This window comes from Megascapheus bottae, chromosome X (genome assembly GCF_031878675.1).
Source record: "Megascapheus bottae isolate mThoBot1 chromosome X, mThoBot2.hap1, whole genome shotgun sequence".
Lineage (NCBI taxonomy): Eukaryota > Metazoa > Chordata > Mammalia > Rodentia > Geomyidae > Megascapheus > Megascapheus bottae.
In genome coordinates this window covers 6,400,214-6,427,123 of record NC_143547.1, presented here as the reverse complement: position 1 = coordinate 6,427,123, position 26,910 = coordinate 6,400,214, and the positions used below count along the sequence as shown (strand labels likewise).

The 26,910-nt window shown below is 40.5% G+C and overlaps 1 protein-coding gene across 1 annotated transcript; it reads left to right on the top strand.

The window, feature by feature from the left end:
* The first annotated feature begins 749 nt into the window (after window positions 1-749).
* LOC150040426 (uncharacterized) lies at window positions 750-26,901 on the top strand. The gene is made up of 8 exons (XM_090326564.1): window positions 750-826; window positions 7,159-7,356; window positions 13,793-13,929; window positions 17,108-17,212; window positions 19,089-19,512; window positions 21,637-21,756; window positions 24,806-24,916; window positions 26,825-26,901. Exons 1-8 carry the CDS (start codon window positions 811-813, stop codon window positions 26,899-26,901), a joined length of 1,188 nt encoding a protein of 395 aa, XP_090182690.1. The 5' UTR covers window positions 750-810.
* Window positions 26,902-26,910: the final 9 nt, after the last annotated feature.

Sequence of the window (26,910 nt, the reverse complement as noted above, 5' to 3'; positions counted from 1 at the left end):
CTTAAGGCACTCAGTAAATCACATGAGTATAACTTCATGGAAGAATGAAGTACAAGGCTGTTTGGACAATGGCAAATAGAATGGGGTGATTTGAAAACAGCAGTGGTTACCATTAAGTATGTATTTTAAATGTTGTAGTTTTTAATCGCTAAAGCCAATGCTGAAGGTTTTTCCCAAAGCCAATTATCAGACATAAGGAGGCAAACCATAAATATTAGATAATCATACATTAGAGGTATATTAACTGCTTTGTTATAGTTAGGGCAGTTTGGACAGGCAGCATCTGTACAATTGATATTGTAGCTATCAATTCATATAATTTTTTTTTGCCAGTCCTGGGCTTGAGCTCAGGGCCTGAGCACTGTCCTTGGACTTTCTCAAGGCTAGAGCTCTACCACTTGAGCCTCAGCACCACTTCTAGCATTTTTCTATGTATGTGGTACCAAGGAATCGAACCCGGGTCTTCGTGCATGCTAGGCAAGCACTTTAACCACTAGGCCAAACTCCCGGCACAGTACAATTTTTTTTTTTGCAGTGTACATACCTTTAAAAAAAAAAGTAAGTAGCAGAAGTTGGGCACCAAATTTGGCATTGCCCCTGCCCCGTCGTGCACGCACAGTTCCGTAACTGCGCCGAGTGCTACTGCGCAGCCCCAGAAGCCATTTTAAAGTGGGAGTTTCGCGCCCCTTGGGTTTGGCGCCTCAGTCTCGGGTGCTCGGCGTTGGAGGTGCATGCGCGGTCTTGCGCGCGTCTCCCAGCCGCTGGCCTTGAGACCCCGGCCGACCCAGGCCCCTTCGCCCTCACTTGACAATGTCTGAGCAGCAAGGTAAGAGTTCTTGCCTCTCATTAGCAGTTTTCTTTAGGGGTGAGGGGGTTCCGAGCGCACCCAACTTTTAATGGCCTCACGGGCGATTGCCATGTAGATTGGTCCTTGGCCTGGGCATGTGGGGGTGCTTTACACTGTGTGCAGATGCCTGCTTTTTAATGGCCCTTCGTCAATTAATTCATGCGGGAATGCGGGCCCCGCAAAATGGGCATGACCGGGGTTGTCGTTCTTTTCAGGTATTAGTTTTGGGGAGTCGTAAGCCTACTATGGGGCTTGGGGGTTGAGCTCCTTGCAGCTCTTGACGCCCTGAAAAGTTTGAGGGGATGACTTCGGTTCTGTGTTCACAATATCTTGTGGCGGAGCTGAATTCGGGGCTCGCGGCGCCTGGCGGCACCTTGTGGGATGAGGTATCGCCGGGGTTGATGGCGTCTGGGCACTTATGAGGTTGTGGCGTCTCGACGCATCTGGAGGCAAGAGGCGGAGCTAGAGCTTATGGCGGCGTCTGGGGACTTGAGAGGAAAACTGGGGCTTGCAGCGCCACCTGGCAGCTTTCCGGCCTGAGGGGTAGCTAGGGTTATGGCTTTGGGGGACCTGGAGGAAAGTGAGGGGGTTCCGACACCTTGCAGCGGCTTGCCTCATGGTACGGCTTGAGGTGAAGCTAGGGCTCATGGGGTTTGGGGAGGAAAGTTGGGGGTTGTGGCGCCTTCATGGCGGAGTCTCAGAACTTGGGGGTCGTGGCGCCTCAAGGCGGCTTCAGGTGGAGCCATGGCTTATGGCGTCTCGGGACTTATGAGGGCACTTGGGGGACGTGGCGCCTTGTGGAGGCGTCTCGGGACGTGAAGGACACTTGGCGCCTCATAGCAGCGTTTCGGGACATGGAGGAGAGTTCGGGTCGTGGTGTCTTATGGCGGATGAGGCGTGGCGAGGGCGTATGGAGTCTCGGGACTTGGAAGACACTTGGGGATTGCCACGCCTCCTTGGAGGCGCCGTGGAACGTGAAGGCAACTTGGGGGACGCGGCGCCTCCTGGCGGAATTTCAGGTCGTGGCGCCTCATGGCGTGCTGGGACTTGGAGGACGCTTGGGGGTTGCCGCACCTCATGGTGGGGACGGGGGGGGGTGTCGCAGCCCCCCTTAGTGGCTTGCCGCCGCGTATGAGGCGGAGCTAGGGCTTATGGCGCCTTGGGACTTAGACGACACTTGGGGGCTTGCTGCACCTCATGGTGGCGTCTTGGGACTTGGAGACAAAACTTTAAAGTTACGGTGTCTCATGGTGGCTAGCAGCACGTGAGGTGTAGGTAGCTAGGGCCTATGGCGTCTGCGTTTGGGTTTGCGGTCCCTCATGATGGCTTGCAGTGTGGGACGGCTTATGGAGTCTAGGGACGTGGAGGAAACTTGGTTGTGAGGTAAATAGCATCTCAATGTTTAAAGAATCGGGGCTTTACGTCATCATCGGAGGGCTTGAGGTGAAAGTACATTCACAGGCGAGCCTAGAGCTTGCGGTGGGAGGTGACTACGGCGCTGGGCTTCCGGATCTGGAGATGCAGCAATATTGAATTACCCAGAAGCCTTTGTGGGCTACTTCGCGCTCTCCTAAGAGCGGGAAGGTGGGAGGGGGGAAGAGCTAGAGCGTTTGCACGCTACTGAAAAGGCGGGAAGGCAGGAAGGCGGGAAAGATAGAAGGCGGGGTTCTTGGCTCCACCCCTCAGCGGCTCTACTACTGCTGCTCCAGCAAGCACTAGTAGCAGAGCTCTGGCTGCCTTATTTATTATTTTATTTATTTATATATTTTTTTGAGGATCGAGTCTCAGCCACTGCTGGCGGCACACTTTATTCCCGTACTTCAGCCTTCCAAGTCAGTTTTGAACTTTTTTTTTCTTTGTTTTTTCTGGTCTTGAGGCTTGAACTGGGCGTTGTCCCTGAGTTTCTTTTGCTCAAGGCTAGCACTCTGCCACTTGGACCACAGCTCCACTTTTAGCTTCTGTGATTTGTTGGAGATAAGTGCCACAGACTTTCCTGCGGGGCTGGCCTAGAACGGGCATCTGCAGATCTCAGCCCCCTGAGTAGCTGGGATTACAGGCTTGTACCACCATATGAACTTCAACAATTTTTTTTTGCGTGTATGTGACTCTGGGGTTTAAAATCAGAGCTCTGTATGTGTGTGTATTAGTCTCTGTGTGTGTGTGTATGTGTGTTTTACACAAGCATGTATATTTGCTACGTATTAACTGTACAATGTGGGACTTACTTTGCCATTTCCATAAATACAACATATTTTTATTGTATCCTTCCTTTTGTCCTTAAAAAAATTTTTTTTTGGCAGCCTGGAGGTTGAACTCAGTTTCTTGCCTTTAAATATATGTATATGTACACACATTCATACACAGTTAGATGCTTAAATTTATTTTAGTGTATGTTTTATAATGTAGATGTTTTATTATGTTATTTCCATATGTGACTATATTTTTTTTATCATATTCATCCTCTGTTACTCCTATTTCATCTTTTATTGGAGGTCGAACTTGGTACCCTTTGGCCTTTATGTAAATATTAAATTTATTACTGCATATTACATACTGTGCAGGGTTAATTATGGAATTTCCATAAATCTTTTACTTTTTTTTCCATTCCTGGGGCTTGAACTCAGGGCCTGAGCACTGTCCCTGGACTTTCCTCAAGGCTAGTGCTCAACCACGTGAGCCACAGCACCACTTCTGGCTTTTTTCTATGTATGTGGTACTGAGGAATAGAACCTGGGTCTTTGTGCACGCCAGGCAAGTACTCTACCACTAGGCCAAACTCCTGGCCCCTAGATCTCTTATTATTGAAAATATTAAATTTAGTTATTAATGCATATTAGTTGTATAGTGTGGAGGGGTAATAGTAAAATTTCCATAGTATAATATCCTTTTGAATACTCTGATGCCCTCATTTTTTTTTTGGTTTAGGCAGTAGGATTTATTCCGTGTTATCAATCTGAATCTTTTTTTTCTTCCATATATTTTTTATAGTAATTAAAAGAAGGGTTACATTATATTTGCCAGATAGAAGGTGCATTACTTCACATACATTGATACCCTTTCTCATGTCTTGGTCCCCATTTCCCTCCCCCCCCACCCCTCATCTTGTTTTCCCCCCTTCCCTATCCAATTTCAAATAATCAAATACAAATATATCCAATAAATCAGATAACAAGGTGAAATACTGAAACAATATGAGATAACCAAGGGACAGCTAGAGAGATGAGAGATAACATAGTACATTAAGGACAACAATCACTCATTATATTTATGCCCTCATTTTTATTTGTTGATGGCATTAATGAATGAAGTTGTGCTCTTACACATTTTTTTTGCCAGTCCTGGGCTTGAGCTCAGGGCCTGAGCACTGTCCTTGGACTTTCTCAAGGCTAGAGCTCTACCACTTGAGCCTCAGCACCACTTCCAGCTTTTTTTCTATATATGTGGTACCGGGGAATCGAGCCTGGGTCTTCATGCATGCTAGGCAAGCACTCTGCCACTAGGCCAAACGCCCGGCCCCTCTTACACATTTTTTTGCCAGTCCTGGGCTTGAGCTCAGGGCTTAAGCACGGTCTTTGGACTTTCTCAAGGCTAGAGCCCTACCACTTGAGCCTGAGCACCACTTCCAGCTTTTTGATTTATATGTGGTACCAAGGAATCTTACCCAGGTCTTCATGCATGATAGGCAAGCACTCTACTAGGTCAAACTCCAGGCATCTCTTACACCTTTATGTTTGTTACCTATATTGTACACTGTAGAATTTCATTTTTAAATTTCTGTTCATTCTGATACTATTTCTCAATCACAATTATCTCCTATATTGGTTTTTATCCCCCACCCACTCTTTTAAAATCCTGTAATTTTCTTTGATAGTAATGGAGATTCAATTGTGGGCCTTTTCCCCTCATAGATACATGATTTGTCATAAGTTAATTCATTACGGCATGTTATTTGTACAGTGAGACGAGAGGTTTCATTCTTTTTTAAAAAATTGTAATTAATAGAAGGGTTACATTACATTCACTGGATAGAAGGTACATTACTTCACAAACATTGATACCCCTTCTCATGTTTTTTTTGTCCCTCTCCCACACAACCCCCCTTCCCCCGGGTTTCATTCTTTTGTGTATGTGTGTGTACTAGTACTGGGGCTTGAAGTCATGGTCTTGCACTGTTGCTTAACTTTTTTTTTTTTTTGCTTATAGCTGGTGCTCTACTACTTGAGCCATACCTACTTTTGGCTTTTTTGTTGGTTAATTTGAGATGAGTCTCACAGACATTTTCCACCTGGCTGGCTTTGCACAGAGACCCTCAGATCTTAGCCTTCTGAGTAGCTGGGATTATAAGCATGAACTGCAAGTATCAGCTAGAGTTTTCTCCTTTCTTTCTCTTTCTTTCTTTCTTTTTTTTGCCAGTCCTGGGCTTGAGCTCAGGGCGTGAGCACTGTCCTTGGACTTTCTCAAGGCTAGAGCTCTACCACTTGAGCCTCAGCACCACTTCCTGCTTTTTTCTATGTATGTGGTACCGAGGAATCGAACCTGGGTCTTCATGCATGCTAGGCAAGCACTTTAACCACTAGGCCAAACTCCCGGCCCCTCTTTCTCTTTCTTTCTTTCTTTCTTTCTTTCTTTCTTTCTTTCTTTCTTTCTTTCTTTCTCTTTCTTTCTTTCTTTCTTTCTTTCTTTCTTTCTTTCTCTTTCTTTCTCCTTTCTTTCTTCCTTTCTTTCTTTCTTTCTTTCTTTCTTTCTTTCTTTCTTTCTTTCTTTCTTTCTTTCTTTCTTCATATTTACCCCCTGTGTTATTCTAAAAATTTCCTCCTCCTTTTTCTACTCCTCTATTGCTTTTTATTATATTTCTCATTTTTTCTTTTTAATTTCCTTACATTATTTTCCTTTTTGAAACTATTAGTTTGAACTCAAGGCCTTATTCTTTTATAAGTGTGTGCATATATGTTTAATTTTTAATTTTTTATATTATGCAGTTTGAACAATTAATTGCATATCCATTTTACAACACAGGAGCTTTATTTTAGTATTACCATATACATACCGTATTGTTTCATCATATTTTACTCTCTGAATTACACTTTTTTTGAGGTTAAACAGAGCTTTATTCTGCGCCTAGCGTCAAGAATTATACTGACCGGTCAGGGCCATCTCCAAGATTTAAGAGAGAGAGAGCGACCTGAATTACACTTTATACTTTCCTTCCACCCACTTTTTTTTGCCAGTCCTGGGGCTTGAACTCAGGACCTGAGCACTGTCCTTGGGCTTTCCTCAAGGCCAGCACTCTTACAAAATAATATTATTTGATAACATTCACCATTCTTTTTTTTCCCACCCTCAGTTCACTTCCTTTGTGTGTGTATGTGTGTGTGTGCGTGTGCTCGTGTATGTTCTACGTGAGTGATGTCCCTTAGCTTTGTTGCTTAAGGCAAGCATTCTACCACTTGGGCCACAATTCCATTTCAGGCTTTTTGATGGCTAATTGGAGAAAACAGTCATATACTTTCCTGCCCAGCCTGAGTTTGAACTACAATCTTCCATTCTCAGCCTTCTGAGTAGCTAGGATTACAGGATGAGCCACCAGTGCCTGGACTCACTTTTTTTTTCACTTTTGTTTTGCCAGTCCTGGGGCTTGAACTCAGGGCCTGAGCATTGTCCTTGGGTTTTCCTGAAAGCTAGGCCTCTACCACTTGAGCAACAAGTACCATTTCCTCCTTTTTCTATGTATGTGGTACAGAGGAATCAATTCTGGGTCTTTATGCATGCTGGGCAAGATTTACCACTAGGCCAAACTGCAGGCCCATCACTATTTTTTGTGTGCAAAATTTTTCTTAAATTGGAAGATACTTATTCCAATGAAGCAAATTTATTGCTCTACTGGAAATAAGAGAAAAGAAGAGTCTCTGTTTATACATGATAAATTTATATCTCACAGCTTCATACTAAATAATTAGTTGAATGTTTACAGATATAAAGCTTTTTTATGTTCCAATAAATTTTTATTTTTGAGATGAAATTTGACGTGTTAGAAAATAGCATTCTTTATTTGCTATTTTTCTTTTTTCATATATTTTTATTATAATTAATAGAAGGGTTACATTATATTCACCAGATAGAAGGTGTATTACTTCACATACATTGATACCCTTTCTCATGTCCTGGTCCCCATTTCCCTCCCCCCACCACCGCAGATAGAAAACTGTTTTGCACAGTTTTTCAGCCAAGGCACGTTTTTAAAATTATTCAGAACTTTACAGAAACTGTTTAATGCAGTGCCTAACCTAAACATTCTTTTGTCTTATATTTAGATTATATTGTTGTAACAATTGAGAGTGACAGTGATGATAATAGCAGTCATGACCATAATGAAGTCATGCTGCTACAGGACTCTACATCTGAGGCTTCATCAGACCTACCCAGTACGGGCACATCCAGTGATGAATCATCAGTCATACAACCAGATTTCCAAGACTATAACTATCAGCAACAATTCCAACTGGCATCTGGTAATTTTGTTAAATTTCCTCCTGGATGAAATTTTTGTATCTGATTCTTATTTCTAGTAATCAATTAAATATGTATAACCTTTACATCAGTCGTTGCAAGAGGGTAGAATTTTTGGTAGTGTCATAACATTTACTAGAGCTTGCATTTCCCTTATTTAAGCTTTGCCATATGTCAGTTTATGCTTTACTATATGGGGTATAGCCTCAGAAAGCAATGGAGAGAATGTAGTCTCTCTGAGAAATCATATTTATATCTGGCAGGTATAGTTATAAAGATTTAGTGGCAAAACAAAAGTAAAAAGCTTAAGTTGAACTTACAGGAAAAGCAGCTTGGATAGAATCCATGGAAGACGATGATATGATTATCTATGTAGAAAATCTCAACGAATCAACAAAAATATTGTGTGTCTAAGAAGTCATTATTTGTGACGCATAAAGTTACTTCATTACAAAGCAGCAAGGAAGAGTTGGGATTTGAAATTAAAAACAATTGCATGTACACTAGCAACAAAACGTGTCCACAGGATGAGAAGCCCCACAATCTAAACTGCTGTAGCTCTTTGACTTTCTGGTTGTTGCTTCTCACCCACAATAATAAAGGAAATGTGTGACCATTTATGTCTTACTCAGAAAGTCAAGAGACATCTTGCTTTTTTTCAGTTGATACTGGGTTTTCAGCTGGGCATTCATGGTTCATGCTTCTGAGATACTCAGATACCCAAGAGGATGAAATTTAGAGGACAGCAGTTCGAGGCTAGGGTGGCAGAGAAGTTTGCTAAACCCCATCTCCATAATAACCAGCACAAAACAGGGTTGGAGGTGTGTCTCTGGTACAGTGCCATCCTAACAAGCCAGATGCCTTGAGTTCAAAACCCAGTACTGCCAAAAAATAGGTTTCCTGTCTTAAAATCATTGCTTAGGCAGAGATTTGCAATTTTTTTCTGCAAAGGACCAAGTAAAATTTTTTTGTCATAACTATTTAACTCTTCCTTTACAGTATACTAGAAGCTGCTGACATGTAAACATGGGTGTGATTCTGTTTCAGTGAGACTGTGGACAGTGAACTTTGAATTTTCTGTTTTTCCCAATTTATGAAACTTCTACTCTCTCCTTTTCCCTCCTCTTTTTTTCTTTCTTCTCTCTCCCCTCCTTTCCCCTCTCCCCTCTCGTCTCTTCTGCTCTCCTCTCCCTTCTTCTCTCCCTTCTCCCTACTTGAACTCACTGCCTCATGCTCTCGTGGGCTTGTTTGCTCATAGTGGATACTCATTTCTCTACCATTTGAGCCATGCCTCTGGTCTGGCTTTAGCAAGTTAATTGGAGATAGAATTTCATAAACTTTTCTCTTTTTTAAATTTTTAAAAATATTTTTCTGGTCCTGAGCACTGTACTTGGGCTTTCTCAAGGATAGAGCTCTGCTACTTGAGCCACAGCACCCATTCCAGCTTCTATGTATGTGGTACTGCGGAATCAAACCCTCTTCGTGCATGCTGGGCAAGCACTCTAATCCTAGGCCAGACTCCCAGACCCAAACTTTTCTTTTTATCTTTTTAATCTTTAAGTCGTTGTACAAAGGGGTTTCTGTTCAATATGTCAGTTTGAGAGTACAGTGCATCTTGATTCATGTCAACCCTTTTATGGATCTTTTTGCTTCGGATAGCTTTGAACAGGACTTCTTCAGATCTAAGTTAGGAGGAAAGGAGTGAACCACTAGTACTTGGCTATGAAACATTTTTTAAGCTTAACATATGAAGGAAAATATCCTATATACACATATCTACATTTTTTTTGCCAGTCCTGGCTTGAACTCAGGGCCTGCGCACTGTCCTTGGGTTTTCTCAAGTCTTGAGCTCTACTACTGAAGCCACAGCACCACTTCTGGATTTTTTTGCCAGTTCTAGGCCTGGGTGGACACTTTTTGCTCAAGGCTAGCACTCTGCCACTTGAGTCACAGCACCATCTCTGGCTTTTTCTGAGTATGTGGTACCAAGGAATTGAACTCAGGGCTTTGTTCATGCATGCTAGGTGAGTACTCTACCACTAGGGTATGCTACTGGCCCACTTGGCTTTTTCTATGTACGTGGTACCAAGGAATCAAACCTGTGTCTTGGGTAGAGGAAGGGAAATGGGGACAAAAACATGAGAAGGGGTATCAAAAATGTGTGAAGTAATGTACCTTCTATCTGGTGAATATAACTGTAACCCTTCTATTAATTACAATAAAAAATAAAAAAAAAACCTGGGTCTTTATGCATGCTATTTAAGCACTCTACCACTAGGCCAAACTCCCAGCCACCCCAATATTTTTAGCTTATGGATTATATAAAGCCCCAAGATGAATTTGGTGTCCAGGATATGGTTTACTGATACCTGTTCTAACAAATGTCCAGAAGTCATTTGGTACTATTTGTCTATTTTGGTCTTAAAACTCTGCAGGACCAGCAGGGCATTCCTTTCTGTCTTGTAGAGCATTTGACTGACTCTAACAGTCCTCTTTGGTGGGAAATACCTGGTAGAGAATCCTTCCCTATCAAAATCATCAAAATTCAAAAACACATGAAAATATTCAACTGCATTTATAGCGAGAGATACACAAATTAAATGGAGGCGCAAATGTTAAACCTTTATCAGATTATCATTTTTGTTTCTATTTTTCAATTAAGATTTTTTGTTACTACAGGGGAGGTTTTATTGTGCTATTTTTACACATGCATGCATGCATGGAGTACTACATCTCCCTCACCCCTCCATCACATTCCCATATACTCTTCTTCCTTTTTTTTGTGGGTCGTGGGGCTTGAACTTGACCTGGGTGCTGTCCCTGAGCTCTTCATCTCAACGCTACCACACTACCCCTGGGCGTTGTCCCTGAGCTCTTTAGCTCAAGGCTACTGCCCTACCACTTGAACCACAACACCACTTTCGGTTTTCTGGTGGTTAACTGGAGATAAGAGTCTCAGGTCCTTTTGTGCCTGGGATGGCTTTGAACCTTGATCTTCAGATCTCAACTTCCTGAGTAGCTAGGATTACAGGCATGACCCGGTTCTCTTCTTCCTTCTTAAAAAGGAGGGTTTCAAGAACTTTCATATATGCACATAAAGTTAATTCACTTTAGTGGTAATGGAATGCAGCTAATATAAACTTTTTGACATTTTAGAGGTGCGTCTGTGAGAAGTGCCTAAAATATTTCTAGCCTTTGACCTTATGATTCATCTAGATATATATTGTAAGGAACTATTCAGCGATAAACAGGAATGTTTCATATGAAATGATAGTGAAAAATTAGAAGTCATATAAATGCCCATAATAGATAATATAATCAACTATAGATACCTATACAGTGAAATACTGTGCAGGTATTAAGATATTTTAAAAATTGTAAGTGACAGCAATACTGCTTAAATATATGTAATATGATTTAAACTATATAAGAAAAGGAGAAGGATGCTGGATGCTAGTGCTCATGCCTGTAATCCTAGCTACTCTGGAGGTGAAGTCTGTAGATTGTGGTTCAAAGCCAGTCTAGTCAGAAAAGTTTGCAAGACTCTTGTGTCCAATTAACTACCAAAAAGACAGAAGTGGAGCTGTGACTCAAGTGGTAACAATGCCATCCTTGAGTACAAAAGCTGAGAGAGAGTGCTCAGGGCCTGAGTTCAAGTCCAAAGACTGGCACAAAGAAAGGAGAAATAAATATCTAAAACTTTATATTTATGATGGTAGACTACTTTCTTGTTTATTTTTTTATTTTTGCCATTCCTGGGGCTTGAACTCAGGGCCTGGGCACTGTCCTTGGACACTTTTTACTCAAGGCCAGTGCTCTGCCGTTTGAGCCACAGTGCCATTTCTGGCTTTTTCTGTTTATGTGGTTCAGGGGAATTAACTCAAGTCTTGGTGCATTCTAGGTGAGCACACTATTACTACGCCATGCTCCTGGCCCTAGATTACTTTCTTAACTTGTATTTTGTATCATCCCTGGAACTTCATCTTAACCTGGGCACTATCCTTTATTATGTTTTTCTCACGGTTGATGCTTTGCTACTTCCAGCTTTTTGGTTAATTAGAGTTAAGAATCTCGTGGACTTTCCTGTCTATGCTTGCTTTAAACCATGATCCTCAGATCTCAACCTTTTTAATAGCTAGGATTCAGACCTGAACCACTGGCACCTGATTTAAGTTTCTGAATTTAAAAAAATTAGTAGCTGAGGGACGAGAGTGTGGCCTAGTGGTAAATTGAGTACCTAGCATGCATGCGTTCAATTCTTCGGTACCACTTACACAGAAAAAGCCAGAGAGGTGCTGTTGTTCAAGTGGGAGAGTGCTAGCCTTGAGGAAAACCCAAGTACAGTGCCCAGGCCCTGAGTTCAAGCCCAGAACTGGCAAAAAAAATAGTATCTGAATTGTGTTCTCCAGTATATCAGGGCTTAAATTTCAGGTCTTGTACTGTACATCAGCTTTTCCAGGTCAAAACTGGTGTTCTTACCATTCGGGCCACACTTTCAGCTCAACTAGGCTATTTTTGCTGGTCCTAGGACTTAAACTCAGGGCCTGGGTACTCTCTTTGAGTTTTCGTGCTCAAGCCTAGTATAGAGTCTTGGGGACTTTCCTGTCTGGGTTGGCTTCAAACTATCATTCTGAGATCTCAGCCTCCTGAGTAGCTAGAATCATGGATATTAGCCACTGGTGCCCAGCCCAGCCTGGCTTTTTGCTGGTTATTATGAGTTGCAGTCTTACATTTTCTGACTAGATTTTTAAACCCTGTCTAGTTTTACAGGTGTGAGCCACCAGTGCTTGGCTAGGAGTTATTTTTTAGTTTTTGTCAGTAGTGGGGTTTGAACTCTGGACCTGTGCACTACCCTGAGCCCGTTGGCTCAAGGCTAGCCTTCTACCACTTGAGCCACAGTGCCACTTCCAGCCACTTCCGGTTTTCTGGTGGTTAATTGAGGTAAGAGTCTCATGAACTTTTGTGCCTGGGATGACTCTGAACCATGATCCTCAGATCTCAGCCTCCTGAGTAGCTACGATTACAGATGTGAGCCACAGGTGACTGGCTAGGAGCTGAATTTTTAGATTAACTTTTAATAAAAATTTTTAACAAAAATTTTACACACATCACAAATAGATATCTTAGATAATTTCACATTAATATATGTATATGATAAGTACCCATAACAACAAATAGAAGCCTGTGAACTTTGCAAATGCTGTTCTTGTTGTCTTCTATTCACTAATCCCACCATAGATTACTTTTGCCTGTTTTAAACCCTTATCTAACCCAAACCCTTTCCTGTTTTCTATTTTATGTCTGAATGCTTTTACTCAAAGTCAAAGTTGTGAGACTCATCATTGCTCAGGGCATAAGTTGGTGGTTTATTATTCTTTGAATTATTTCTTTGGATCTAATGTGGTTTAATTATTCATAGCTCTTAATAGTTTCAACCAAAAAATCTGGGTAGCCAAAAAAGGATGGAAATTTCTTACATTAGAAGTGTTTTATAATTTGAAATTTTTATATATTAGTTTGTATGTATCTAAGTTGGGTAGTAACTCTCCCAACTTTTTAGTCTTTTGGTTTCTCTTTTGGGGCTCCTACATTAGTATCTCTATAGCAGGAATGGAAAGTTAGGGAGGAGATGAGACCCAGGCCCTTCATCTTGCTCTGCCGGGGAGGGTTGGGGTCAATTAGCTCCTTCACTAATGCATCTCTTATACTAACATGGGGCAAGTGTTCATATCACACCTCTAGTATAAGGTAGAGGACTATGTGGTATCACTGAGTCATTATGTTGTTCTATCTCATACCATAGTTAAGACTCAGCCATAGTCTAACCTTCAGAATTCTAGTATTTTTTTGCTGTATTTATTTCACATCCTCTTATTTAGGCATATTATAAAGCCTAACTAACAAAGCATCCATAACTTGAGGCAGAAGTGAATGGAAAGATTATTTCTAAACAGTATTCCAGGCAGGTAACTTAAATTCTAAACAAACTGCCAGGAGGTAAGGAGGCACAGTAAATCCCAGGTGTCTGGATTCCTTGCAGCTGTGGGATTGGGGAAGGGCCCTCTAGACTGGACTCCTAGGAAGGGACTCTTTGAGACCCTTCATAACAACGCCTTAGTTTAGTAGTAACTTTCTCATTATGGTTCCAGCATTTACTTCGTGGAATTTGGAACTGTAAAGCACTTGCTTCACAATTTGGAATTTCATTTAACTGTGATGTTTATTTCTAGTGGGGTGTTTTGGAACTCTAGTTCTGAGGGTGGAGCTCAGCAGGAGAATGCCTGACTGGCTTGGGTGTGGGCAGCACTGGGTTCCCTTCCCACCTCTGTAAAAAAACCATAACAAAGACTTCTCAGTTGTTACTGGGAGAGTTCTTGTTTGTCAGTTGCTAAAATTCAACCAGTATGTAAAGTAACTTTTTAATGAATTGTTTTTCAGGAGAAGGTACATCCCAAAGTGACCAAGCAGTTCCCCAAGTGAACTTGGAAACTTTAAAAAGACCTAACTCTAACTCAGTGGGTTTTATTCCACCAACCAAAAGAGGAAGACAGTCTGCTGAATTGGAGGATAGAATGGTTTGTATAGCAAAGTGAAAACCTTTCTTTGTTCTCATGATGCTTAATTTAAAAAAAATTGAGTTTAATTGTATACATTGAAATGTACAAGTCTTAAATGTATAGTTCAATGAGTTTTGATAAAAATGTACATCATATTCCTTTGAAAGGAACATTTCTAAACAGCTCATAAATTTGCCTCTTGCCCCCTCACAGTAAGTCCCCATCCTCCCTAATCAAAGGGTTACATTTTCCATCCTGTGTTAGCTTTGCCTGTTCTACAACCTCTTTCTTTCTGCCAGCCTGGGGCTTGAACTCAGTACCTGGGTACTGTCCTTGGGCTTTCTCAATCCTGGGGCTCTACCACTTGAGCCACAGTATCACTTCTGAGTTTTTTCTGTGTATATGGTACTGAAGGATTGAACCCAGGACTTCATGTATTCTAGGCAAGCACTCTACCACTAGGCCATGCTTACAGCCTCTACAACTTATAAATAGAGTTTACAAACAGAACATACATATATATATATATATATATATATATATATATATATATATGGAATTGTCTTTCTTTGGTTAAAGTTTTTTTTCCCTTAGAAAAATGTTTTAATAATTTCTTTCATAGTATTAACACTTCATTCTCTTTTATTGTTCAGTGGTATTTCTATGAATATTCGTAATTTATTATTCTCCCTGTGATGAATATTTGAGTTATTTTTAGCCTTTGGCTATTATCAATATTATAAGTAAAGTAAAACAATACGTGTTATAGACATTTTTTTTTTGCTAGTCCTGGGGACTGAACTCAGGGCCTGGGCACTAACCCTGAGCTTCTTTAGTTCAAGGATAGCACTCTACAACTTGAGTCACAGTGTCACTTTTGGCTTTTTCTGTTTATGTGGTACTAAGGAATCAAGCCCAAGGCTTCATGCATATTAGACAAGCACTTTACCACTAAATTACATTCCTAGCTTGGAAATTTCTTTGCACACGTATTTAAAATTTTTTGGGGGGAGGGGTGCCTGAAGTTTGGCCTAGTGGTAGAGTGTTTGCCTAGCATTCATGAAGACCCGGATTCGATTCCTCAGTACCACATACGTAGAAAAAAGCCAGAAGTGGTGCTGGGCTCAAGTGGTAGAGCTCTTGCCTTGAGAATGCCCGAGGTCAGTGTTCAGGCTCTTAGTACAAGCCCCAGGACTGGTTAAAAAAAAAACCCAAAACAAAAAGGTTGGTCATAGGCTTGAATTCATGGCCTGAGCATTTTCGTTTGAGCCAAAGTACCATTTCTGGTTTTCTGGTGGTTAATTGGAGATTAGAGTCTGATGGGATTTCCTGCCTGGCTGGCTTTGAATTGTGATCCTCAGATCCTCAGCTAGATCCTGAGTAGCTAGTTTTACAGGAATGAGCTATCAGCACCCGGCTCTGCAAACGTCTAATTTGATTAATTAAGAGTGGAAATGGTCATGGGATTTATTAAGTATAATATTTTTAAGAATCTGCCAGTTTTCTGAGGTAATTTATTTCTATCATATTTTCCTGGGTTTCACTCCAAAATTGAATAAGATAGATTAAAGTACTTGTAGTGTGGCTTAAAGAAAACTCTTAGTTTCCTAAGAACACGAGTATTGATACTAAATAAGTACTATAGGAAATTATCAACTTCCCCCAGTGACTATTTTAATCTTCACTGGTACTATTATCTATCAGGTAATATAGTTTTGGGCATAATTATCTGACAATATCTTGGAAAGCATGAAGCACTATGCAAGTTGTTAAGATATTAGTGTAGGGGCCGGGAGTTTGGCCTAGTAGTAGAGTGCTTGCCTAGCATGCACGAAGACCCGGGTTCGATTCCTCAGTACCACATACATAGAAAAAAGCCGGAAGTGGTGCTGAGGCTCAAGTGGTAGAGCTCTAACCTTGAGAAAGTCCAAGGACAGTGCTCAGGCCCTGAGCTAAAGCCCAGGACTGGCAAAAAAAGATATTAGTGTATTATTATTCCATGTTGTGTTTATTGTGTTACTGGTATTTAATGCTGGGCTAATTCAGGTAATTTTTATTCATGTACTTTAGAAACAAAATATTGATAACTATGTCATATATCTGAATTAAAATTGTCCTTGTAGTCTACCTTAGTCCTTAGGACAATTAACTGTAACTGTTTACTTTCCTTCCAACTTAATTATTTCTGCCCTGTCTCATTCCATAAAGAATTTGAAGTGATTTTGAGACTGATTTATGAAGAAAAATAAATGTCCAAGTTACACTTACCTTGTCTACTGAGTGTCACTTTTGGATTATTTGGAAATTGAAAGCCATATTAAATTTGGTTCTTTATTTATGATTAGAAATATTTGCTTTTGAAGCAGTAATTGTCCTAAATTATTGTCTTCTCTGAAATACGGGTGAGGTTAAGCTTGATAGAAATGATATCTTGAGGTTATCTAGGTTAATGAAAACATAGTACTACAAGTTCATCTTTTCATGTTGCTATAGATTTTGCAATAGGTAAAAGTTCTTCAGTATTAATAAAAAGTATCTTATTAATGTTTTGTAAAGAATTTGTCTTTGAGCCATGAGTTTGGCCTAGTGGTGGAGTGCTTGCCTAGCATGCACAAAGACCCAGGTTCGATTCCTCAGTACCACATACATAGAAAAAGCTGGAAGTGGTGCTGTGGCTCAAGTGGTAGAGTGCTAACCTTGAGAAAGCCCAAGGACAGTGCTCAGGCCCTGAGTTCAAGTCCCAGGATTGGCAAAAAAATAAAAAAGAATTTGTCTTAGCTGGGTATGGTGGCTCATGCCTGTAATCCTAGCTACTCAGGAGGCTGAGATCTGAGGATCATGGTTCAAATGTAGCACAGCCACTAAAGTCCGTGAGTTCCTTATCACCAATTAACCATCAGAAAACTGGAAGTAGTGCTGTGGCTCAAAGGGTAGGGTGGTATCCTTGAGCTGAAGTACTCAGGGACAATGCTTAGGGATAATGCCCAGGCCCAGAGTTCAAGTCCCATGACTGACCAAAGACAACAAAAAAGAATTTGTCTTACATTTTTAAACAACTTCTGAGTATTTCTGACAGATTGAGTATTTGATAAAGTATTTTCATTTTACCTACCAGTAAAGACATGATTTAATGTTATTTTCACATGTATTACTTCTCTTTTGGACTAGTAACTAATGATTTTTTAAATTATGATAGGCTTTACTCCAACTTATTGAAAAATTGAATGGGCAGATTAACCAACTTTTTGGAATGATTTCAAAATTGCATCAGTTTTGGGAGAACTCATCGATGCAAAAATGTGTAAGTATTATTAAAACAGTTTTTCAACTTTGTTAAACTGCTAGCTCCTAAATATGTCAACAGTTAGTATCAGCAAGGCTTTTCTGTCCTTGCTGTAGTAGCAGATGTGGACTAAAACTTGGTTGGAAGAATGCTACAGTTTAGGTTTACTACCTTATAGCATCAAATATTTTATATTAGTAAATCATAGATAAAATGCAGCTGAAATGTAGTTTTTAAGAGGAAAATAAAGAGTTCTGGTATTGGATCTGAAAAAAAGGAAATGAAAATCATATCTAAATACAGAATTTGCTTTGCTAGTCTCAGGGCTTGAACTCAAGACCTCACCCCTATACTTGGGCTTTCTCAAGGCGTAATTCTCTACCATTTGAGCCAAAGCACCACTTCCAGCTTTTTCTATGTATATGGTACCAAGGAGTCAAACCTGGGTCTTCATGCATGCTAGGCAAGCACTCTTACCACTAGGCCAAACTCCTGGCCTAACTACAGTATTTTAACAATGCAAAATTATGTACCATAAAAAGGGGGTACAAATGTTTTAACCAACTTTTTTATTTTCCAGTCCTGGGCTTAGGTTCAGGGCATGATCACTGTCCTTGGTTTTTTTCTCAAGGCTAGAGCTCTACCACTGGAGCCACAGCACCATTTCTGGCTTTTTCCCCCCTATGTATGTGGTACTGAGGAATTAAACCAGGGTCTTCGTGCATACTGGGCAAGCACTCTACCACTAGGCCAAACTCCCAGCCCCCAATTTTTTTTAATCCTCATTTTTACTAATTGTTGACTTAACTGGGTTTATGTCATTTAAGACATGATGTAATGACAGTCATGTATGGTGGCATGTATCTGTCATTCCAATACTTGTGAAGTGAAGGCAGAAGGGATAACAAGTTTGAGGCCAGCTTGGGCTATATAGTGAGATCCTGCATTTAGAAACCAAGGGAAGGGCCAGGAGTTTAGCCTAGTGGTAAGAGGGCTTGCCTAGCATGCACAAAGACCAAGGTTTGACTCCTCAGTACCACATACATAGAGAAAAAAGCTATGGCTCAAGTAGTAGAGCTCTAGCCTTGAGAAAGCCCAAGGACAGTGCCCAGGCCCTGAGTTCAAGGCCCAGGACTGTCAAAAAAGAAAAGAAACCAAGGGAAAAAAGCAGAGTGCTGTGGTTCACACTTGTAACCATAGCTACCCAGAGGCTGAGATTTGAGGATCACGGTTCAAAGCCAGCCTGGGCGTTAAAGACCCTGAGACTCTTATCTCCAGTTAACCACTAGAAAACTGGAAGTGGCACTCAAGGGTTAGGGCAGTAGCCTTGAGCTGAAGAGCTCGGGGACAACATCCTTGCTCAGAGTTCAAGCCCCACGACTGACCAAAAAAAAAAAAAAGAAAAAAAAGAAAAAGTAAAGTTTTAAAATATTATTCCAATTTTTCCTTTTTTTTGGTGCTGGTAGTGGAGTTTTGTGCTTTTACTTGGCTTTTTCTTTTCAAGACTGTTTTCCTACCAATTGAGCTACTGTTCCACTTCTGTTTTTTTTTTTTGCCAGTCCTGGGCTTGAGCTCAGGGCCTGAGCACTGTCCTTGGACTTTCTCAAGGCTAGAGCTCTACCACTTGAGCCTCAGCAACTTTAACCACTAGGCCAAACTCCCGGTCCCCACTTCTGGGTTTTGACTGGTAAATTTTTCTGCCCTGGCTGGCTTGGGACTGTGATCTACAGATTTCAACCTCTTGAGTAGCTAGAATTGCAGGCCTCAGCCACTGTTGCCTGGCAAATTTTTCTATATTTTTGAAAAAGAATGGTATGATGGTTACTTTTCAAATTGATGTCTAGAAACTGAACTGAAGACAAAAGGTTAACTCATTTTTTCTCATCTTGGACAGGGACATTGCTGCAGATTACTTCAAAATGAAATGATGGCAACCCATGAACCAGACGGAAGTATAGAAGCATTTCTTCAGTCAGTTTTACCCCATGAGCAGCAGCAGCAGCAGCCGCAGCAGCAGCAGTCTATTCCTAATCTGAATTCATTCCTTCCTAGAATTATTTCTACAAATTCATTAACATCAGATGACTCAGTTCCTGATGTACCTACAGTGCCTGATATTTTAGATGACGATGATGAGAGCAACAACATTGTAATCTCAGATGCCCAACCTACAATAGAAGCACCTGAAGCATTTCTTCTACCACAGGACCCAAGTCTGGCTGGTGACCATAACTTTATAAATTACTCAGCTATTGTGGAAAATGAGCATACAACAGTTAATACTAGCTTGCCACGTTTCTTGGTGCCTTCTAATTTTGGTGAGTTTACAGTGTTGCTGTTATACAAAGGATCCTTTAATGTAGGCTTGAAAAATCTTTCATGGAGACTAGTTTTAGTTCTTTCTTTTTTTTTGCCATTCCTGTTGCTTGAACTCAGGGCCTGAGCACTGTTGTTGGGCTTTCCTCAAGGCGAGTGCTCTTACCGCTCGAGCTACAGCACCAATTTCGGCTTTTCTATGTATATGGTACTGAGGAATCGAACCCAGGTCTTCGTGCATGCTAGGCAAGCATTCTACCATTAGACCAAACACTCGGCCCTTAGTTACTATTTTTTAAGTGAAAAGTTTTATACTGAGACTTTTGTAGATTCCCATGTAGTAGTGAGAAAAATGCAAAGTGATACCTTTGAGCCTCAGCACCACTTCCGGCTTTTTTTTTTCTGTGTATGTGGTACCGAGGAATTGAACACTGGTCTTCATGCGTGCTAGGCATGCACTCTACCACTAGGCCAAACTCCCCGGCCCCTGTGCCTGTGAATTTTTGTGAGTTTACAATTTTACCACTGAGAAGGATTGTAGTGATGCTATCACTACAAGTTTCATATGGATCACACAAAGATGTATCAACCTTTTACATATATCTAAACGTATTCCTCTGTGGCTGCCCTTCCTTTCCACTCTCATATATTATTACTGACTCTTGCTAACCACTGATCTACTCTCCATCTCTATGATTTTTTTGCCAGTTCTGGGGCTTGAACTCAGGGCCTGATTGCTGTCCTTGGGCTTTCTCAAGTCTAGAGCTCTACCACTTGAGCCACAGCACCACTTCTGGCTTTTTCTGAGTATGTGGTACCAAAGAATCTAACCTAGGGCTTCATGCATGTTAGTCAAGCACTCTACCACTAGGCTACGCTCCTAACCTCCATCTCTATAATTTTGTCCATTCCTTATTTCTATATATATTTGGATGTATATAATATCTAACTTTTTGCCATTCCTGGGCTTGAGCTTAGGGCCTGAGCACTGTCCTTGGGCTTTCTCAAGGATAGAGCTCTACTACTTGAGCCATAGCACCACTTCTGGCTTTTTTTGTATGTATGTGATACCAAGGAATTGAACCCAGGGCTTCATGCATCCTAGGCAAGCACTCTATCATTAGGCCATGCTCCCAGCCCCTAACATCTAACTTCTTTAATATTGGCTTTTCTCCCCTTAGTGTAACCCCTCATAAATTCAACTTTCAGTGCTTGCCTAACATGCACAAAGACCCAGGGTTTCACTTATGCTTGAGGCTGGCCTCAAACTGCTATTCTCCTACCTTTACTTTTCAGTAGCTAAGATTACAGGCATGTAGTCAGCCCCATAGCCTTTTTTCTCTGTCAGTACTAAGATTTAAAAATCAGAGAACTTCTTTTTGTGCTTTTTTGTGTGCGTTTGTATTGGGGCTTGAACTGAGAGCCTCAAGTTCTTACTTGACTCTTTTGCTAGTACCTGGTGCTCTCTACCACTTGAACCCCACTTCTGCCTTTTGGCTGGTTAATTGGCGATAAGAGTCTCTGATTTGTCTTACCAGCAGGAAAATCTTGAAATAAAAAAGGCATGAGTGGCACATGCCTATAATTCTAGCTACTCAGAAGGATGAGATTTGAGAATCAAGGTTCCAAGCCAGATTGGACAGAAAAATCCTGGAGAGTCTTAACCAACAAAAGGCCAGAAGGAGTAGAGCACCAGCTTCCATTGAAAAACATGGAGTAAGATTTGGCTTGAGGCTTTTCATTTCAAGCCCCAGTACTAGTGTGAGTGGTGTGGACACACACACAACAATGACAACAACCTTTTAAAATGTAAGTCTGCTTGGGGCAATTTTTTTCTTCCAAGGTAAGCTTTGCTGGTATAGAATGATTTTCTTTTGTTATTAGTCTTGCCAGGGGCTTGAACTCAAAGCCTGTGCTATCCCTGAGGTTTTGTGCTACCTTTCACCATTTGAACTACCACAGCTCTAATTTCTGTGTTTTTGGTTGTTAATTGAAGATAAGAGGTTCATAAGAGTTTTCCTGTGTGGCTGAATCCTGCCTGGGCTGTGATGTCTCTGATGTCAGTTTCCTAAGTAGCTAGGATTATAGGTGGTTGTCATATAATACTTGAATTTTTTAATTTATAGAAATGCCAGAAAATGAAGAAATGGACATCCCAGATGACACTGTGATGTGGAATGCCCCAAATTTGGAAAATGATGAAGTACACTCTACTAACCTTCCATGTGTCTTCTCAGACAATGTTGGTGAGTTTGAACTGATACATATTACAAGTAATATACACTAACCGATTTTTTTTGTTTGATCCTTGAGATCAAACCCAGGGTACATGCGTACTAGGCAAGTACTCTATTATTGAACTATATACCAATCCCAGGTTCATTAACATTCCTTTTTTCCCCTGGTTTTGCAGTTTGAACTCTGGACCCGGGTGCTACCCCTACCCTGATCATTTGTGCTCAAGACTAGAGCTCTACTACTTGAACCACAGTTTCATTTACAACTTTTATTTTGCCAGTCCTGGCTTGAACTCAGGGCCCTGGAACTCACTGCCCTTGGGCTTTCTTAAGACTACTGCTCTACTACTTTGAGCCATAGCACCCTTCCAGCCTTTTCTGTTTATGTGGTACTGAGGAATTGAATCCAGGGCTTCGTGCATGCTAGGCAAGCACTCTACACTAGTCAATGCTCCTGGCCAGTTTTTTTTTAATTTTTTTTAAAATTTTTTATGGTCAATGGAGCCATGGCTACACTTCTGCTTTTTTTTTTGTTGTTGTTGGTTGTGGGGCTTGAACTCTGGAGGCCTGCGTGCTGTACTTGAGCATTTCAGTTCAAGGATAGCATTCTACCACTTAAGCCTCAGTGCCACTTCTGGTTTCCTGGTGGTTGATTGGAGATAAGAGCCTCATGGACTTTTGTGCTCAAGCTGGCTTTGATTCTAAGTATAAGACCACCAGTGTCTTATTGCATGTGTATTTTTTTCTTTTTGTTGGTCATGGGGTTTGAGCTCTGGGCCTGGGCACTGTGCCTGAGCTCTTTAGCTCAAGGCCCTCTTTATTAATATTTTAAATTTATTTATTTAATTATTGTTTTATTTATTATTTATTTTTGTGGGTCATGGGGCTTGAACTCAGCCTGGGCACTGTCTCTGAGCTCTTCAGCTCAAGGCTACTGCTCTACCCTTGAGCCAAGCCCCACTTCCAGTTTTCTAGAGGTTAATTGGAGATAAGAGTATCAGGTCCTTTTGTGCCTTGGCTGGCTTTGATCCTCAGATATCAGCCTCCTGAGTAGCTAGGATTACATGTATGAGCCACTGGTGCCTGGCATTAGCCGATTTTTTGTTTTTGCTGGTCCTGGGCTTGAGCTCAGGGCCTGAGCACTGTCCTTGGACTTTTCTCAAGGCTAGAGCTCTACCACTTGAGCCTCAGCACCATTTCTGGCTTTTTTTCTATGTATATGGTACTGAGGAATCGAACCCGGGTCTTCATGCATGCTAGGCAAGCACTCTACCACTAGGCCAAACTCCCAGCCCCAAGCCGTTTTTTTTAAAATTAAAACCTATCTAGGTGATGGTGGCTCACACCTGTAATCCAGGTGGTTGAGGTCGAGGACTGTGGTTCAAAGCCAGCCTGGGAAGGAAAGTCATAGAGACTCATATCCGATAAACTACCGAAAAACTGGAAGTAGAGTTCTAGTTCAAGTGGTAGAGTGCTAGCTTTGAGCAAAAACTAGCTAAGGGACAGAGCCCAGGCCCTGAGTTGAAATTCCAGAATTTGTGTACACACACACACACACACACACATACACTCACATTCACACACACATTCACCTGAACTACATTTTAAGATAATTTTAAATCTAGATTGAAATGTAAGAAATTACACAAAACCCCCTTTATACTGAACCCTTTTTCTTTTATGAAAACTTCATGAAGAAGTATAATAAAACATAATTGATACTGCATGTGTTGGTATATGTGCATATATATACTTCTGTGAAATTATGTAACACATTGGTTAACATGTCTGCCACTGTAGTCGTGATATGGACGATGTCCACTTTCACCATTAGAATCCTTCATATTATCCTTCTGTACCGGCAACCACTCGCCATTGTTCTCTCTTTACTCCTCTCCTGTGTCTCCTAACAGCTGAAAATCCAGAATTTGGTTTCTCTTTCTATAATTTTATCACTTGAATATTCCTGTTTAAATGAATTAGATGATATATAACCTTTGGGATATGGTCACTAACCATATTTACTTGAGATTTATACTAGTACTATTATATAGTAGGGTTATACATGTTTTCTTATCTATTCACCCACTAAAAATATCTGGGTTGTTTCCAACATTTGATTATGAACACTAGACTATTGACTTTTATGTAAATGTACTTATATACAGTTCTTGGGCATATAGTTACATGTGCTTACTTTTGTAAAAATGGGTATTTTTTATTAAAGAATTTATTAACATTGCATATTTCAGATGATGTGTTTAACAAATATTCAAGAAGGGAATCTATATGCAGTCGCTGGCACTTAGATTTTAGAGCATAATTAAAATTAGGCTGAGAGTTTGTATATCATAGATACATATCAACCTATATAATATAACATTATGCCTAAAGAGTATATATCTCATCATAGATTTTAAGGCTTTGTAGTTGTATTTATATTTCCAAGACCTCCATAGCTCCATAACCTTGGGTACCCATATATTGAGTCATCACTCTTGTACTGTTTGGATCCAGTATCCACATATCAAAGGAGATCATGCGCCTTTTTTTCTTTGGTCTTGACTTATCTTGCTCAACATGATTAGCTCTAGTTTCATCCACTTCCCAGCGAATGAAAAATGGCTAATTTTTTTACATTGGATTATATAATTTTATCTTCTCAGTAATAATATGTGTGTGATGCTAGTTCTGAACATGTATATTTTACTTGATTCTCCTTTTTACTTGCTGTTTTATGAAGGTGTTCATTTATACTTTAAGAGACAAACAATTGTAGTTTTCCTGCATGTCAGAATTTCCTTATTTCCTATACATTATTTCAGGAAAATTTTGCTATGTATAAATTTGTAGAGGTTGAGAGTAATGTAAAATGTTTCTTTTGGTTGAAATTTCATTAGGAAGGGGAAGTGATAGAAGTTGGTGAGATTGCTAGGAATACATTCTGTATGAGTGGAAATGTCACAATGAAATTTTCCCTTGTATAGCTAATATATGATAAGTATTGAATAATGGATTGTAAACCAAAAGAGAAAATATTTTTTTCTGTATATGCCAGGAGTACCAGAAGCCAGCCTGGAAAATAACTTTGAGCCAGTGAATTTCCCACTTGTGATGGGAAATGACAATGACTACCACTCTTCAACTGACTCTCTCCCACCTGATTCTGGTGAGTTTCACATAATATACAGTACAAAGAACAGTACTGAATTTAAATCTATCCATATTACAACACCCTTAGTGCAAGTCATGTGTAATTTATCTTTTAAATAAAATTAATCTGTCTGTCTGTCTAGCTTGCTTGCTTGCTCGCTTACTAACTTTTACTGTAATTGTGACTTGAACTCAGGGAATTATGCTTATCTTGATTGCTAGCCTGGTGCTCTATTGTTGGAACCATTCCTTCAGCATGGCAATTTCCTATTTTTTTTAATTGATTAATTAGTTAATTAATTTTTGCCAGTTCTGGGGCTTGAACTCAGGGCCTGGGCACTGTCCTTGGGCTTAATCAAGGCTAGAGCTCTACCACTTGAGCCACAGCACCACATTCGGCTTTTTCTATGTATATGGTACCTAGGAATTGAAACCGGGTTTTTGTGCATAGTAGGCAAGCACTCTACCATACCAGTAGGCCAAATACCTGGCCCCAACAATTTTCTGTTAATTAGAGAAGAAATCTCCCAGAATTTTCTGCCCAAACTGGATTCAAACCTTGATCTTCAAAGCTTTCACCTTCAGAGTAGATAGGATTATAGTTGTGAGCAACTGGTACAATACAAGGCTTTATGTTTTCAATAAAACAATATATTAATAACTTTAGACTCACATGTACTTCTTTTGTGCCAGTGTTGCAGCTTGAACTCAGCCTGGGGACTGTCCCTGAATTTTTTTGCTCAAGACTAGCATTCTCACAGTTTCAGTTCTGGCTGTTTGGTGGTTAATTGGCAATTAGAGTGTCATGGACTTTACTGTCTGTACTAGTTTTTACCCACAACCCTCAGATCTCAGTCTCCTGAGCAACTGGGATTACAGATGCTAGCCATGTGTGCTTGACTTCACACATAGTTTTTTTTTTTGCACGTCCTGGAACTTGAACTCAGTGCCTGAGCACTGTCCTTGGGCTTTCTTAAGGCTAGAGCTCTACCACTTGAGCAACAGCAGCATTTCTGGCCTTTTTTCTATGTATGTGGTACCAAGGAATCGAACCTAGGTCTTCATGCATGCTAGGCAAGCACTCCACCACTAGGCTAAACTCCCCGCCCCCCACACTTTTAAGAAATAATATAAAATGGTTGATTCCCTTTGCATTTTACTCTTTTCTGCCAACAATAACATCTTTCAAAGGTAAGGTAAATAGCACAAGTAATATATTGATATTATCTTATTGAGATGTCCCAATTTTACATGTAGTAGTTTGTATGTATTCATATTTATTTCAGTCTAGATGTATTACATAACGAAATTATATATCTTTTTTTGGCCAGCCCTGGGGCCCAAACTCAGGGCCCGAGCACTGTTCTTGGACTTTCTCAAAGCTAGAGCTCTACCACTTGAGCCACAGCACCACTTCTGGCTTTTTTCTCTGTATGTGGCACCGAGGAGTTGAACTTGGGTCTCTCACGTCACCTCATTCTTCCTTTTTCCAATACTGGTTCTGTAAGACCCAACGAACACTGATCTCTATACCGTTTAGAGTGTTAGAGTGTTCTGTAAGGGGATCATATGGTATGAGGTATTTAAATTTGTATACTTTTCTGAAAACTCATATAGGTTTTGTGTATCATTAAAGATGATTCTAACATTTTCCTTTTTTTTTGAAATGCTTAGAGTTGAATCCAGGGACCCAATTTATATCAATACTTTCTTTTTGATTAATTGGAGATATGTAAAAGGGACTTACCTTCCAGGGCTGGCTTCAGACTGTAATCTTCAGATCTCAGCCTCCTGAGTAGCTAAGAATACTTGCATAAGTTACTAGCACCCAACATTATTGCCTGTGTTTTTGAAGTTGAGTAAAGCACTGTCACTATTCTTGTACAGATCTTTGTATTCATGCACATTTTCACTTTGTTCTTAGTGTGGGCCAAGAGTGTAACTGTTGGGTCATATGATGAAAGCACCTTTCATATAAAGAAGCTGGAAACACTTCTTTAGAGAGGCCAT

Coding starts and splice junctions, on each gene's coding strand:
- LOC150040426 (XM_090326564.1), top strand. Junction 7,357..13,792: donor ACAATTCCAACTGGCATCTG/GTAATTTTGTTA, acceptor ATTGTTTTTCAG/GAGAAGGTACATCCCAAAGT. Junction 24,917..26,824: donor CTCTCTCCCACCTGATTCTG/GTGAGTTTCACA, acceptor CTTTGTTCTTAG/TGTGGGCCAAGAGTGTAACT.